Source organism: Saccostrea cucullata, unplaced genomic scaffold (assembly GCF_032062105.1).
Source record: "Saccostrea cucullata isolate Sc308-1 unplaced genomic scaffold, CSIRO_AGI_Scuc_v1 ctg4893, whole genome shotgun sequence".
Taxonomy (NCBI): Eukaryota; Metazoa; Mollusca; class Bivalvia; order Ostreida; family Ostreidae; genus Saccostrea; species Saccostrea cuccullata.
This window is the reverse complement of record NW_026930228.1, coordinates 25198-42380: the sequence shown is the minus strand read 5'-3', so window position 1 is coordinate 42380 and position 17183 is coordinate 25198. Positions and strand designations below refer to the sequence as shown.

At 34.6% G+C, this 17183-nt stretch overlaps 1 protein-coding gene across 2 annotated transcripts; it reads left to right on the top strand.

Annotated features, from left to right (window-relative positions):
- Positions 1-359: 359 nt before the first annotated feature.
- LOC134283316 (uncharacterized) lies at positions 360-15477 on the top strand. 2 transcript variants are annotated; one of them, XM_062765773.1, is made up of 5 exons: positions 360-474; positions 1365-1465; positions 5511-5654; positions 11853-12083; positions 15234-15477. In XM_062765773.1, the coding sequence occupies exons 2-5, from the start codon at positions 1435-1437 to the stop codon at positions 15266-15268; spliced, it is 441 nt and encodes a 146-aa protein (XP_062621757.1). In that variant the 5' UTR covers positions 360-474; positions 1365-1434; the 3' UTR covers positions 15269-15477. The 2 variants fall into 2 exon arrangements, with proteins under 2 accessions (XP_062621757.1, XP_062621756.1); XM_062765772.1 differs by lacking the exon at positions 360-474 and having other exon boundaries at positions 1289-1465.
- Positions 15478-17183: the final 1706 nt, after the last annotated feature.

Sequence of the window (17183 nt, the reverse complement as noted above, 5' to 3'; positions counted from 1 at the left end):
CATAAATTTTCATATAAATTTCAGATGTCTTCTTTTTGCCTCTTTCTCTTGCAAATTGTGAATTTCATATGAAAGTTTCCTTCCGATCTAATCCTTTATCCAATAGTGCTGTAGCTACAAGAGAACTCCAAAAGATCTAAATTTTTGATTTCAAGAAAACTTGAAAAAGCAGTTAATCTCTTTTTCATTATACAAATCCTCTGGTATTTTAAAAAGGGATGTATATCAAACGATTAACACCAACTTAATTACCAATCCATTTAGTTTTTTGTAAGTGTAGTAAATTGAAGGGATTTGAATTAAAGGACTTGCTGGGTATTAAAAATAAGGACCTTTAACGTTTATCTTTCCTCTCAGAAACGGTGCCATTTTCTTCAAGTTACGTGCTATGTTTATTACACAAAGGCTTTGTTTGTGATATGCAAAAGATTACATAGGAGATCCTGGACTTATTTAGTTCACTTAACGGGACAGGCACGTATTATTTATATAACTGAGATCTTGATACCAGTTTTACATCAATGTTATATATGCATGTGTTTCTATTAACATAAGATCGAATTTGTCATACATGTACTGAAAGCTTGATTTCAATTTAGTCTTCATTGGAAATATAATATAAATGGACTTTATTTTTTAATAATTTGAGAGAACCTTAAATATTTGATTTAAAGATTTTTAAATTTTAACTTCATTTTTGATATTATATTAATACCCGATCTATTCAAAAGTTAAAAGCAAGTTTACATTTTTATTATCCTTTGAAACTTGGTACCCACAGACACCTAGCAGAATTCAGTTGTAATATCTAAGTTAAGAATCCGAGACATGACCATGCAGAAGGTATAAGAAGTAAAGTTAAAAAAAAAAAGTTGAAATAAACTCTTTGGTAATGTGTATCTTCTCCTAAAATGTAAGTATGTGCGGAATATTTAACAAAAGGGACAATACGTGTTTTTTATCCTATCAAACAACTGAGTTACATGTATATAGAATCACTGTACATTTATTAAGTACTTTGTACATTATGAAGATTTAAACCCCTAGAGTTATTCTTTTCATGCACCTCTTATTTACATCTTATCTCAACAAAATATTTCCTCCAAAGATAGTATCTTAAATGTTTATGAAAAGAGCAATAAGCTTTGTTTAGAGTACACAACAAAAAATGTGATAATTTTTGTAACTGTGCGCGCTGGAGTGAAATGTGCAATATATTCTAAAAACATGAATTTTAAGTGAACTGTTTATAATTTAATTTAAATCCTACCTTTTTTGATTTAAGCTGGGTTTTATACTTTCAGGTTTGCAGATTTTCCTAACGCTTTCCTCCCTTGATAAAAGTTGATTTTTTTTATTTTCAGGTACAAATCTAAAGCACCCGTTGCTTCGATGGTAGCTATATCTGGTTCCGGTAATTCAAAGTGAGGTCCAATGTCTCTCCTTACTAAAGACCAGTATAAAGGTATGAAAAATTAAAATTTCTATTTTATTTGTTTATGAAATAAAATTTTATCTGTTGGTAGTTTTAAGAATAATCAGCAAAAATGATCAGTTTCATATCAGTTATAAGCGAATAAATATCTATAGAATTTAGTGGTTTAGGGAGTCAAGTGCCAAAATCTGTTAGCAGAAAAAAGAATTAAGACTCTTAAACCGTGGAATAAATGTCGTACAGACATAAAGAAGCAGAAATAACCGTCTGTGCTTAGCTACATTGTTTTTCTTATTAAGATCTTAAGAGAAGTCAACCTTTTTGGAAGGGAAGGGGGTCAAAAATCATTTTTCCATGTAGACTCCTACTTTTGAATTAAGGAATAGATAACACAAAACACTTTTTTTCAGATATCAGTAATATTTCTCAGAGATAAATATTTAAAAAGATAATCTGAATAATATTTTTTTCAGGTAAAGTGGACGAGTTTTAAAAAAAAATCACAAAGTCAAAAAGATGTGTAGATTTTTTTTTTAAGAATTACATAGAAAAAGATATAAAATCGCGTATCTAAATACCAAAAAAAAAAAAAAAACATATTTCATGGATTAATTATTTATTTCCATTCAAAATCAGTCAAAAATATAGTATATATCATTCCATAAATTAAATTTTTGTGTTATGTATCCTTAATGAGGAAACTTTTTGTGCATGTTTTAAAGGAGATTGCCTATAAATGCTGTCCGCCCTTTTTAAATGTCGAGCAGTCTGCCTCTTTAAAGTAATGTAAACTTATGTTATTAAGACCACGAGGGTAATCTACATTAATTTTTGATTGTACATGTGTTACTTTGACTTGAGTTTGAATCTTTGATTTCGTCTAGGTGGTATGTATTGAAACAATTATTTGCTTTGATAGAGAACGATTAAGTCTACTTTAAAGCAATATGAGCCGTATTTTTGGGAATTTTATTTTGCTGTTAAAATGTGTTATTATGATAAAGAATTTGTATGTAATTTAAATTTTTGAGATCAATTAGACTAAAATAGAATATTAAGTTTTTTTTTTCCAAAGAAAAACCTGCACAATCAAATGTATAGTATTATGTACGACAATAATGAAACTTAACTTCAAGCTCATAAATAGCTCTTCCGTCGCAAATGTTAATGCTGAAGAACTCCTACTAGTCTTAACGGTGTTAAATTAGGATTTTCTGATTTAAGGATATCCGATCCTCAGCCAGAAAGGATAACTCTTTAATTTATAATTTAATTTGAAAAGTCTCAAATTAAAGCTTGAAATTGAACTCTTTTCATGCAACAATTTTCATTGTATGCCTCCCAATGTGATCCAAGGTTGTTCATACTTGTACCTCACAAGTAACAGCTTTTGTAAAAAGCTTGCCTGGCTAATACCATCAATATCTGTAGAGCCTATAAGCATGATAAGTTATAAACGTTTACATTGGGGGAGGTGGGGTAAATTATTTCATAAGAGTAAATTATGAAGATGTTGCACAAAACATCATGCATTCATTTTAAGCTGTATATGATCTCATCATAGCAATGAAAAAGGAGACCATTTTATATAAAACGTATATATTGTTTGTATCTCGAATAAAAAATGAAATCGTGTACATGTCCCGCGGTAGATTCGAACCCGCGACGTAAGTAAGATGAACACCTCACTCCGCGAGTCTAAAAATGGTTTTAGAGGATGAAGTAAATAAGGGAACACACTAATGTAATTGATTAATGCTGGAAATCATGGCTACATGTAAAGGTTACATAAATTAGATTCAACTGCACACAGCATAGACTTTGAGGAAGACAGCTGAAAATATGATAACTACAAGAAATTGGGAATCGTAACGGTTATGACTCACATGCAGAATATGTTTAATAGTTTCTTGGGTTTGCCAGAGCATCAAAGATTGTTGGAAACGTGGGCTAAATAATTAAAGCCCTATATGCTTAAATGACCCAACAAACTATACGGCGATATACGAATAGCGACAGGTGCGGATTCAGGAAGTTTTTCCCCAAGGATGAAGGGTCTACATCAAAAATATTTGTACGAGCAAAAAGTTATAAACTTTCTCAATCCTGAAATATGAGAGGACACTTTCATAATTCTATACTCTGTGGAGGAAACCCCCTGGAGGGGGGGGGGGTATGATCAGATGTATATTTGGCCAGTACATCCTCTTATCAGGTTTTTGTTCGTTTCGTTTTTATTACTTTAAATGATGTAACTTCTAACTCACTTCACAATATCACCGATATGTTTTTTTTCCAAAGCTCGACCAGGATTCAGACAAAAAAGAACAGACTTTATATAATTCATGCAGTTTTCATTTTCATTCAATAGAATAGTCCAGGAAAAGGGCGCAAAAACTCAAGTTCAAGTTCATTTATTTCACTCACACCAACATCAGTGGTACATGAGGTACAATATATAAATTAGTCGTCATAGTTGTAAGAAAAATAATAAATATAATTATTATACAATAGCATAAATGATAGGCATAACTTATGTGCAAAGTATAACAATAAACATACAATGAAAAAAGAATAATAATAAAAAAAGAAGGTATGGTAGCATTAAATTATGGAGGACAGACGGTGTCATTTATTTTAGAAATAAATATACAAAGGTTTTTTAAAGATTTTAAATTTGTCGTTGACATAATTTCACAAAACTTAAGTGTATTAGGCGTTTTACAAAATCTGGGATGTAAAAGATTCTTTCTGATACTATTCAATGTTTTACATTCTAAAATGAAATGAAATTCGTCTGCTAATTGCCCTGTATTACACAGTTTACAAACTCTTTCATCTAATGGAATATTTGACCATCTACCAGTTTCAATTGGGAGGTGGTGGTTTGAGGTTCTAAATTTTATTAGTATTTTTTGGAGTTTACTAGGTAAAATACTGAGATATTTTTCCCATCCAAAATCACTCTTAAAAATTCTATAAATTTGACCTTTTGATGAATTATTAATATCACTATGCCATTTTTGAATAAATTGATCTCTTAATCTTTGCTTCACTGCTACAAGTATCCAATTTCTGTCAATGGAACTTTGTTCATACCAAATGTTAGAGAACCCAAAAGAGGTTAAAATTTTATAAATGAAATCTACCCATGGGTTTTTTTGGACCTCCTTGAAAATATGGAGAACAAAACACAAACTATTTTGTTTTCTGAAGAATTTGGGGTAAGTCATTTTAACCAGTAGGAGATCATTCTTGTAAAAATAGTAATATACAATGGGAATCGCCCAGTCTCCCCATACACCATATACGAGGGCGTACTACTCTTTAAACTCACACGTGACATTTTGGCGCGAAATGATTGTGTCACCCCTTACCTAGAAGACAAATGGACTAATCCAGTGGTATAGAAACGCAGAAAAAAGGTTAAACGGACATGTCCGTATAAGAACTTGCATGAAATAAATAGCTCCTAGCAAAAAGCTAAAGGAAAAAATACATCAATGTATTGTATCAGCAATATGGTTATTTTTTCTGCTAACTGTGGTTGCTGAAACGCATGTTACAAAATCCGATGATAATCTGCATGCACAAAATTTTGCTGGCTAACTGTGACCTCTTAGCTTCGCACCTAGGAAATATTGATTCTTAGTAGTGCCTGACGCCGTGACGTCAGGCAATCAATGTAAGAAAAATATATATTTAAAGAAGTGGATTTTTTATGATCTGGCCTTGTACGAATGTTTATTAGCATGGTATGAAATTGGATGTGATTTATGATGTATTCGATGAAGTGATTGATGATGTTTTCTATAAAACTGCGTTACCCCTCCATTTCATACATAGTAACACTACTAATTTTTATTTGGGAGATAAGCTCTATGGGGAATTTAATTAGATATATACAACACAGAGTAGGTACTCAGTACTAGAATTCCCCCGAAAAATTTAATAAAGTGTTGGATAATCGTGGGGAAAATTCCTACTCTAGAGTCATTTTTCGGTGGGGAAATCCTACTGTAAAATCATTTTTTCAAAAGGAATTTTTTTTAATGAAGAAAGTCTACATTTACAGAAATTAAGGCGTCGTTTCGTGCCATGGACGTGAATGGAGATGGGCGCCTGTCAATCAAAGAGTTCAGGGACGCTGCCAATAAGATGGGTCAGAATGTGACCACAGCCCAGGTGAAGGAGATGTTCAAGCTAATCGACGACGACGGTGAGTTAAAAATCAGATTTAAATTTTGTATTTAATAGTAATAAAGATTCGATGATCTGTGATATTGTTGGCATCCCAGTTTCTTTATTAGTTCTTCATTAAACATGGTGTTTAGTCAAAAGACCTCCAGGATGCGTCTAAGGGATTTGGTTTTGGAAGACTTCTAGTTTTCTTTAGATCGCCAAAAAAACTTTTAGCACTCTGATCCATACCGGAGGACTTTTAGAAGGTTGCTGTGGAGATCCTGATCTTGGTGTGGACTGGTATGGGTCTCAATATGGTCTTCAACATTGCAAAAGCCTGATTGTGACCGATCCTTGTGTCGGCTTCCTTGTCACAGTCGACCGTTGTGATGACCTTGTTACCCAGTTATGTGAACTCCTCTACATCCTCATTTGCCTTGATCAATACTAGATTTCTGGTGCTAGTGGTTTTTCTCATAAATCCTGTGTCTGTTTGTTTTTGACCTTAAATCACAGGGGCTTGTCACGAAATATTTATCTTCTTTTAATAAAGTTACCCCTACTATAAAAATACACAAGGGAGGAATCTAAAAATAGGAAATTCGCTACCACAAATTTTGACCGGACTTTCTATCTTGTTTCTGGGCGACTTTCGTTGCGGACCAAGTAGGAGTGAGTGGAGTATAGATTCAATTTTAATATTCTTCAGTCAAATTGTAATCAACGGATACCGTTAGTCATATAACTAACCTCTTTTCTCGATATTTGGATCTGGCGACAGTTCTTGCCATATGCGTCAATTGAAAGCAGCGCTCTGATTGGTTGCTTTCTGTAGATATTATCGTTTTACAAACAGCGTGACACTGTGCTTGATAGGGCGTGCTAAAATTTTGTATGCTGATTATCATTTTTACTCATCGATTGGACGATTGATTTCAATGGAATCAATAATACTTTGCATATGAAACAGAGTACCCAACAATACCACTGACAATACTGACCAATCGTATTGAATGACATGTTTACGAGTATGCAGTAAACAACAATTACATGTGGACGGACAAAGCAAGTTTTACAACCTATAATGATAGCTACATAATAGGACAGTAGCAGAGTAGCCTTGCTTACTAACTCCATTCTGTGAGTTTTCTTATACATGCACGTATACAAAACCCCATGCGGTCAAATCACAACAAATACCAGGTATAATACACGCTTTTTTAAGGACAGAAATCGGTCTTAGAGAGACCACGTGTTGCTGGTGAGTACAAATGCCTGGTGAACAATCATTCAATGTGATTGGCCAGTATTATCAGGATATTGTTGTATTCTTGGTTTCATATGCAAATTATTATTGATTCCATTGAAATCAAACATCCAATCGATGAGTAAAATTATAATCAGCATACAGAATTTTAGCACGCCCTATCAAGCAAACTGTCACGCTGTTTGTAAAATGATAATAACTCGTACACAAAATATAAACTGTAAGGATTGACATGCTTAGTGAAGGATATTTAACATGTTTATATAAATAAATATAACCAAATATAGTAAAATACGTACAATGAAACCACAGCTGTATTGTTCAATGCCATCACGACAGTTTGATTTTCCTTATGTTTGGTGCACTAAATTAAAGAGCTACTTTGTGTACGAGTTATTTACAAAAAGCAACCAATCAGAGCCCTGCATTCAATTTATGCCGGAAATTCATATGGAAAGAACTGTCGCCAGATCCAAATATCGAGAAAAGAGGTTAGTTATATGACTAACGGTACGCGTTGATTAGAATTTGACTGAAGAATATTAAAATTGAATCTATACTCCACTCACTCCTTTTTGGTCCGCAACGAAAGTCGCCCAGAAACAAGATAGAAAGTCCGGTCAAAATTTGTGGTAGCGAATTTCCTATTTTTAGATTCCTCCCTTGTGTATTTTTATAGTAGGGGTAACTTTATTAAAAGAAGATAAATATTTCGTGACAAGCCCCTGTGCTTAAATCCGATTTATTTTGTAAGCTGTCTTGGGCAGCTTGATGATGGCCTTTTTTTCAATCGTTTGGAATATCCTTTTTCATCTTATATGTTTTGGAGGATATACACTGTAATACAGTATGTAGGATTTTTTTCGTTATGGACTCATAACTGTGTGATAATTGCTAGCGCTCTAACTACGTTAGTCCAAATTCCTTGAATACGCATGCTCGGCTTCACGGTCGTGCTTTCTTGGAAAATTGTGAAAACTACTATAGATAGACCGTACGATAACAAATTCGTTGTATCATTAAATAACTACATAATTGTAATACTTCAAATTTCCCTTTTTTCTGACGGAAAAGCCCAAGTCATTATCTGATTGTTCTAAACAAAGCAAAACAAAAGACAGACTCTAATTTCTGATTGGTCAATTCAGCCAATCTTACAAATTCCAGAAACAAGAATTTACACTAAAAATAACGAATAAATCCATAATTTATAAAAGAAAAATTCTGATGTGTATGGCTTTTAACCTAACTGTGTTTGACAAAGATGACCCAAAGTGGTGAAACGACCAAGCTACTTCACATCTTCACATTCGGAACTCTCTGGATTTCTTTATACAACATACACTTTGAGTTATTTTCTATATTCCTTTTAACTCCCCTGTATTTTCTTTGCTACATGTACATTGCCAAGAAATTCTATTCTTTTAAACCAGCTCATACAATGCCTCAATCAGCATCGTCACCATATTATATAGAGTCCCCCCCTCTCCAGTAAAGGGCATAAATATTCCGTTGCGTCAAAACTCCAATAGGTCAACACAATTAAAACTTCACACACACCCCTCGTTTCTTTACCTATGTGTCTATAAAATACACTTCACAAGACCATTATAACTTTATCACACTCCACCCTCGATAAACATTATTCAAAGAATTCAGCAAATTAAATCACTTGATCACGGACCTTCCTTTCTGTGTTTAAAAATTGCTATGGCGCTAGCTCACCTATCTTTTTAAAAAGATAAACTTGTTTATATTGTATGTTGAAGCTGATATACGAAGTCCGTTTAATAAGAAATGAAAAGTGTGATCTAAAACAGGGAAAACACAAAAAGCAGTGTCTTTTTAATTTCATCCTTCAAGATATTCCCTTTTGACCATTACATGTCTTAAGTCTTTGTACTTACGATCAGAACAACTCATTATTCTCATTTTCATGGATACTTGGGGTAGAGAGGTTAAAGAGAACTCATTAAGATCTAATGAATACCGTGGGTATGTTAAATTCTGTAAACGTTCTTTTAAAATTATCCCTACATCTCCTTCTTGTTTGCAGCAGCGTTGTCATACACAGGAAAATTAACGCGGAAACGTAATTTTCCTCACAGTAAACATGCTAACTATCAAACTACCAGTGATGGTTCTTTGTTAGGGTGTAGGTAGGTTCAATAATTAACTGTAAGACTTCTCGACTAAAAAAAACCTGTATAAGACATGTATAGAGAGCTTTGACTACATTTTACAATAATAAGATGATCGAGTTTCTTTATAAGCCCATTTTTTCATTGTTCTTTCTTTTATGCTTATGCTTTGACATCCCAAACCCAAGTTTATCATACCCTCTTTCTTAATGATATAAATCTGATTTACACCACTTCTTGAATATATTGTTGCTCAGTACTCTTGAAGTTTCCCCTTCACTGCCGTTAATTCCTTAATGAGGAGTAAAATAAAGAGGCTGGCACCCGCTTTTGTATCTTAAAAGTTTGTTTTTAAGGATTCTTAATATGAAGTTTCGGAATCCAATATATATACTAGTACATGTGGTAGTTCAAATTTATTTTGGTTATTTGGGATATTAAAAAAATTTAAAACTGATATATGATTTTAAATAATTTCTTCCTTAGAAAGGGGACTATGAGTATAGGTTGGATTATCACTTGTAGAATTAAATTCAAGTTCTTCTAAAATGCAATTTACATAATGAGCCTTCCAAACGAAGACAATGTTGTTACCTGCTTTGTCAGCAGGGACCAGTACGTACAGATCATATAATCTATCTACTAGTAATTCTTTTTCACTTCATATTTTATTGAATACAGAAGGATACATGCCATGATGGTTTTTATATTGCCCCTTAAATTAAAGTTGGAAAATTCGAGATTATAAAGTTGGGAAAGCCAAGATTTAAGTTGGAATTATCGAGTTTGAGGTTAGAGTAGCCGACATTAAAGTTGGAATTATTCAATTACCAACTTTGAAGTTAGAAAAGTCAACTTTGAGGTTGGAAATATCAACTTTAAAAACATCACAAAGCACTTGTATACGCTTCCGTAGATCCCTTGCATTATTGTCTGAAGATAACGGAAACCGGTCACTTGAAGGGGGGGGGGTATAGATTTGTCAGTTAGGGGGCATTCTAACAGTATCTAATATGTAGACATCATGATACGGTTTAATACAGTATTCTTCTCGTCCAATCAGTTTTCAAGATTTTTATCAGAGGAAGAAGCATTGATCTTGTGGTTCTGTTCGGAAGCAGCAGGTGTCTGCATTACTTCACACCTTGTGAAGCAGAGAGATTTGTGAGATTTTTTGGTGTTGTTTGTTTCCTGTGTAAAAGTCCACCCACAGACAAAAAGTAATTAAACTAATTTTGGAATATAAGGTCATTGATTTATATGAAACATTGACTGCAACATGCGAATTAATGTACTCTAATCCTCAGTTTAAGAAAATCAGGATTGACAAATTGAAAAATGCCTACAAAAATATCTTATATTCTCAAAGTAATGTGTTTTATCCAGGAGAATTCTTCAGACTTTATCTTTAAACTTAATCATATTAAATAGGAAAATTAGTAAATCTCAAATAAATTTTCAGGAAATGCGAATAAAAACACCTACTATGCATTTTCCGATTCAAATTTAATTAAACACATTTTATAAATAGAAATCATTTGTAGGTTTTTGAAGAAATTGCAAAATTTTTATACATATAAGGTAGTTAAGTTTCTTCTATTTACTTTGATCATTTTACAATGCATAGTATATAACGATGTTCCTATCACTGCAAAACACCATAAATCACATCTTATTTCATATCAAGTTGAGAAACATTGTATCTATGGTTAGATCAAAAGAAGATCAATTTCTTTTAATATAATTTTAAAATACAAGTACTTTTATGGGTAAAATGTTTACTTTTATAAGACGTTTCTGAGAACTTCAAAGAACCTCGAAGCACATTTAGAGGTATAAAATGAAAGTTGTTGCATGAAAAAATATAATTTTCAAGCTTCATTTTTAGACTTTTTGAATTAAATTATGAATAAAGATTTATCCTTCATGGCTGAGGATCGGAGTACCTTAAGGCAAATTGTGTAGCGTTGAGACAATTGAATAACATCAAGTGTATGCCTTTGAATAAAAATATCAAAACGATCATAAAGCAGATGAGGTCATCATTGATGCTCAGGCTTTTATATTTTCTTGTAGAGGATGTCTGTTTTAATACAGATCTAATCTCATGACTTTGATATTGTATTGTCAGATCTGTAAGAAGCAAGTTCAGTTGGGGGGGGGGGGGCAAAAGCAAACATTTTCAGTTCATGGATGTTCTACCAAAAATTCGTAGACCAGTCAGGAAAGAAAAAAAGTTATCATACATCATTGTGGGGACACAGACATAATATTTCTAAGCATTGTTGTCAATACTACCCAATACATGTATATCGGCAAAACTACCGGGGTAAGGGGCACGGCGAAATCCCCGCTTAAATCCCCATGGCCTTGATTTTTTTCTTCTTTTGTGCGCCTAATGTAAAACGTTAACAATGACCAAAACTTTTTAATGGTTGGTGCTAGGGCATTTATATTTATGAATGTTTTTGACACCTTGATTTTCCACTTTGATGTACTTTTGTAAACCTTTAATTTTGGCCAGAACTTACTTAAAATGGGTGCTCAATCTGTCAAGTTGCAGTCGTGAATGTGAATTCAATATTTTTTTACCCGGTTATTTTACCCCTTAGTTTGAGTTTGATGTACTTTTGAAAAAGCTGTCACTTACAGACATCATTATTTTATATACACTTCTTGTTCTATCTGCAATGTCTTTAACAATTTGGGATCACAATTACATGTACAGTCTGTTCAAGCCATCAGTGCCCCCTCCCTTCACTATTCACTTTGTCGAGACTTAGCGAATTTTGAGGGGCTTTCTTTTCATGTTTAATGTCTTATACAGGTGACGATTATCTAAGCTATAAGGAGTACGAGAAAATGATGGTGGAGCAACTGGAGGGCCAGATTATGGAGATACAATTTCTAGAGAAATGCTTTGCAAAGATGGACGTTAACGGCGACGGAACAATCACAGCCAGAGAAATTGCCAAGACAATGGGAATCTCGAGGTCAGACGCTGACGAACTGGTGAAGGAGGGGGACACAGACGGCGACGGGGAACTCACGTTTGACGGTATTGGTTGAATTTTTTAGCTCACCTGAGCCGAAGGCTCAAGTGAGCTTTTCTGATCACATTTTGTCCGGCGTCCGTCTGTCTGTCTGTCTGTCTGTCCGTCTGTCTGTAAACTTTTCACATTTTCGACTTCTTCTCAAGAACCACTGGGCCGATTTCAACCAAACTTGGCACAAAGCATCCTTGGGTGAAGGGGATTCAAGTTTGTTCAAATGAAGGGCCACGCCCTTTTCCAAGGGGAGATAATGATGAATTTGTTAAAAATTAATGGCATTTTTAAAAAATCTTCTTCTCCAGAACCGCTGGGCCAGGAAAGATGAAACTCAGGTGGAATCATCCTCAGGTAGTGTAGATTCAAGTTTGTTCAAATCATGACCCCCGGGGCAAGGGTGGGGCCAAAATGGCCGACCCAAGTTTTACATAGGAATATATAGGAAAAATCTTTAAAAATCTTCTTCTCCAGAACCACTGGGCCAGGAAAGATGAAACTCAGGTGGAATCATCCTCAGGTAGTGCAGATTCAGATTTGTTCAAATCATGACCCCCGGGGCAAGGGTGGGGCCAAAATGGCCGACCCTAGCTTTACATAGGAATATATAGGAAAAATCTTTAAAAATCTTTTTTTCCAGAACCACTGGGCCAGGAAAGATGAAACTCATGTGGAATCATCCTCAGGTAGTGCAGATTCAAGTTTGTTCAAATCATGACCCCCGGGGCAAGGGTGGGGCCAAAATGGCCGACCAAAGTTTTACATAGGAATATATAGGAAAAATCTTTAAAAATCTTCTTCTCCAGAACCACTGGGCCAGGAATTCATCATATTTACATGGGAATCATCCTCAGGTAGTGCAGATTCAAGTTTGTTCAAATCATGACCCCCGGGGCTAGGGTGGGGCCAAAATGGCCGACCCAAGTTTTACATAGGAATATATAGGAAAAATCTTTAAAAATCTTCTTCTCCAGAACCACCGGGCCAGGAAAGATGAAACTCATGTGGAATCATCCTCAGGTAGTGCAGATTCAAGTTTGTTCAAATCATGACCCCCAGGGCAAGGGTGGGGCCAAAATGGCTGACCAAAGTTTTACAAAGGAATATATAGGAAAAATCTTCAAAAATCTTCTTCGCAAGAACCACTGGGCCAAGAAAGATGAAACTCATATGGAATTATCCTCAGGTAGTGTAGATTCAAATTTGTTCAAATCATGACCCCCGGGGCAAGGGTGGGGCCAAAATGGCCGACCCAAGTTTTACATAGGAATATATAGGAAAAATCTTTAAAAATCTTCTTCTCCAGAACCACTGGGCCAGGAAAGATGAAACTCAGGTGGAATCATCCTCAGGTAGTGCAGATTCAAGTTTGTTCAAATCATGACCCCCGGGGCTAGGGTGGGGCCAAAATGGCCGACCCAAGTTTTACATAGGAATATATAGGAAAAATCTTTAAAAATCTTCTTCTCCAGAACCACCGGGCCAGGAAAGATGAAACTCATGTGGAATCATCCTCAGGTAGTGCAGATTCAAGTTTGTTCAAATCATGACCCCTAGGGCTAGGGTGGGGCCAAAATGGCCGACCCAATTTTTACAAAGGAATATATAGGAAAAATCTTTAAAAATCTTCTTCTCCAGAACCACTGGGCCAGGAAAGATGAAACACATGTGGAATCATCCTCAGGTAGTGCAGATTCAAGTTTGTTCAAATTATGACCCCCGGGGCTAGGATGGGGCCAAAATGGCCAACCCAAGTTTTACATAGGAATATATAGGAAAAATCTTTAAAAATCTTCTTCTCCAGAACCACTGGGCCAGGAAAGATGAAACTCATGTGGAATCATCCTCAGGTAGTGCAGATTCAAGTTTGTTCAAATCATGACCCCCAGGGCTAGGGTGGGGCCAAAATGGCCGACCCAAGTTTTACATAAGGATATATAGGGAAACCTTTTAAAATCTTCTTTTCAAGTACTTCAAAGCTATGTTTAGTGATATTTATATGGAATCATCCTCAGGTAGTGTAGATTCTAGTTTGTTCAAATGATGACCGCCTGGAGGGGGGCGGGGGAGTAAATTCAAGCCCGATGTGCTCAGGTGAGCACTGTGGCCCCTGGGCCTCTTGTTATTAAATACCCAGTATCCAACAGAGATCATCTAAGTTGAGCTGTGATAAGATGGTCGACAAAAGGATGCTTACACTTCCAAAGCAGCTGATCTCACCTATGATGTTTTCAAGGGTCAGCTTTGCCTTAGTCATTAATCATTTCGTTTATTATTATAAATTGTTAAGGTTATTTTTCATTCCCTCTCAACTTTGTACATGAATATAGAAACTGGAGTCAGAAATTTGATGATGATTTAGCTGTAATCTTCATATTAGGCAAATCAATTTTAAAAGTACAATCACGGTGAAACAAAAGAGATCTGCGATTCGAGGTAAAGGTATGCTATAGAAATACATTTGTTCTACAAGTAGTTTCTTCTAAACCACTGCAAGATACTAGTTTGGCAAACTCTATATTCGGTACAATAACAATGTAAGTAAAAACAATCAATCATTAAGTCGAATATTAGCTGACTTTTTGCATACAAATTGTTAGGCAATTATTTACACAATAAATTTCTACAGATGTTCTTTTTCCTGATCATATCAAGAGGCATACGACAGGTGCCCCCAGTCGACAGGGGATGCTCACTCCTCCATGGCACCTGATCCCACCTATGATGTTTAGGAGTTCCGTGTTTGCTCTGCTCAAAATTTATATTGTTCAATGGACTTATGAGCTCATTTGGTCTCTCTCTGAGTTTGTAATAGCAAATCTTTACTTACTATTCATTCAATAGTTTGTCCAGGGAATACAATTTTTTTAATCCAACTTAAATGAAACAGTATATTTTGTAAATAAAAGGCCTGTCCGTAGTCAATTTAAATCTCGGTTGAATAAACTAACTAATTTTAAGCAAATTTCACAAGGTAGGGTCAATGAACAACAAAAAACACAATTTCTATCCTTCTGATTGGCCAGACTGCAAACGTAAAACCAAATGTTCCCATCAGACAGTAAAACATGCACCTAAGTGTTTGCCTCCAAATATATATTCTCCTTCTTCATGGGTTTTTACTTTGCTTCGTCATTGAATGCTTTTCCTTTTATTTACAGAGTTTGTTGCTGTCTATAGAAAGAAGGAAAATTGAGAAGAATTCAAAAAGACATCATATCGGTGAATTCCAATGTACATTTCCAATCATTATACCTATCAGATTATTATCTTGATTTCGGGGCCATCAAAATTTTCACAATGGTACATAGCAAAGCTGTTCTATGATGTATATACCAGTTTTCTACATGTACATGTTTCTGAGAGGTTCTGGATGCATATTTCACTATACAATAAATGAATTTGAAGTTTTATGTGATTTTCAAGTATTTTAAGCCGTTGGATGAAAATCAAATTCCAAAACTCCCAATCACATTCTAAATTGTGCATCAGCTTCTGCAAAAAAAATGTTAGAGAAAGTAGGAGGCGTTTTTTTTTCTTTCAAAAATACGAGGCTTTTTAACCTCTTTCAAACCTAGGGTAAAAACAAACATTCCAAAACCTTATTGCACATCTAAAAACACACTCCCAACCACATTTCAAACTATGAGCTGGTCACTGCAGTCACTATAAAGAATGTAAAAAGAGTTCAGGGAAGCAACGAATTGCAGAAAACATTTTTGAAGCCCATTTGCCTCCAGGGTGAACATCAAAACTCTGGAATCTTACTGCATGACTCTCAATTACATCATTTCAAACTATGGTTGGAATACAAGAGAAGGGTATGAAGAATTCAAGAAACCAGACTTTTGCATGAAAAAAATAAGAACTTTTACCCCCCATCACCCCAAGGGTGAAACGAAAAGTCAAAAACCTCAATGCACACCTATAAGATAAAACATTCCAAAACAAATGATGGTAACTGCAAAAAAATACGTGTATAAGGAGTTCAGGGGACCAGGCGATAACAAAAATTCTCAGTGGTTAATGGATGGAATTGGTTTTGGATTTTTATGCCCCCGTAAACGAAGTTTCGGGGGTGTATAGTTTTTGTCGTGTCCATCCGTCTGTCTGTTTGTCTGTTTGTCCGCAAAAACTTTAACCTTGCCTATAACTTTTGATTTAGTGGAGCTATGACATTTATATTTCACATGTGTATTCCTTGTGACAAGGCCTTTCTTTGGGTACCACCAAATTTGACCTTTTGACCTTGACCTTAGAGTTTGACCCACTTTAACACAAAAAGTTTTAACTTTTACTTTGACCATATCTTTTGAACAATAGATACCAGGACATTTATACTTGACATATGTATTCTTTGTGGAAAGACCTTTCATTGGATACCAACAATTTTAACCTTTTGATCTTGACCTTGGAGATTTCCATACTTATGAAAAAACTTTAACCTTGTCTATAACTTTTGAACAATAAATACTAGGGCTTTCATACTTCACATATGTAATTCTTGTGAAAAGATCTTCCATTGGATACCAAGAACCTTGACCTTTGAGTTTGACCTACTTTAAAAATACAACATTGACCTTAATTTTTGAAGGGTTAGGATAAGGGCATTCATGCTTCACAAATTTAATTCTTGTGACAAGACCTTTCATGTGATATCAAGAACCATGACCCTTTGACCTTGACCTTGGAGTTTGAACTACTTTTACAAACTTTAACCTTGACCATAACTTTTGAACAGTAGTGGCTTTTCTAAATTTTTCTTGTCTAACTACATGTATTGAAATTGAAATAAAATAATTTATATGTACATATAGTTTTCTGATCAAGATAATGAGCAGAATGTTTCTAATTTCTTATAATTCTCTTTTCAGTTTTCTTGTGTAAATGAATACAGATAAAATAAAAAAAAAAGTGTAGTTAATAATTGATACGATTAACGGATTAATCGGTCGGAACGTCTTGCGGTTAACCGATTAGCAATTCTGTAATCGATTGCCATCCCTAGTTTTAACTATTAATGTTATGGTAATGTTATGGTATTTTTATGCCCCCGTAAACGAAGTTTCGGGGGTATAAAGTTTTTGTCGTGTCCGTCTGTCTGTCTGTCT

Excerpts from the sequence above, each read along its gene's own strand:
- LOC134283316 (XM_062765773.1), top strand. The coding sequence starts at position 1,435 with ATGTCTCTCCTTACTAAAGACCAGTATAAAG. Across the intron at positions 1,466-5,510 it reads TACTAAAGACCAGTATAAAG|AAATTAAGGCGTCGTTTCGT; the intron begins GTATGAAAAATT and ends CTACATTTACAG. Across the intron at positions 12,084-15,233 it reads CGGGGAACTCACGTTTGACG|AGTTTGTTGCTGTCTATAGA; the intron begins GTATTGGTTGAA and ends TTTTATTTACAG.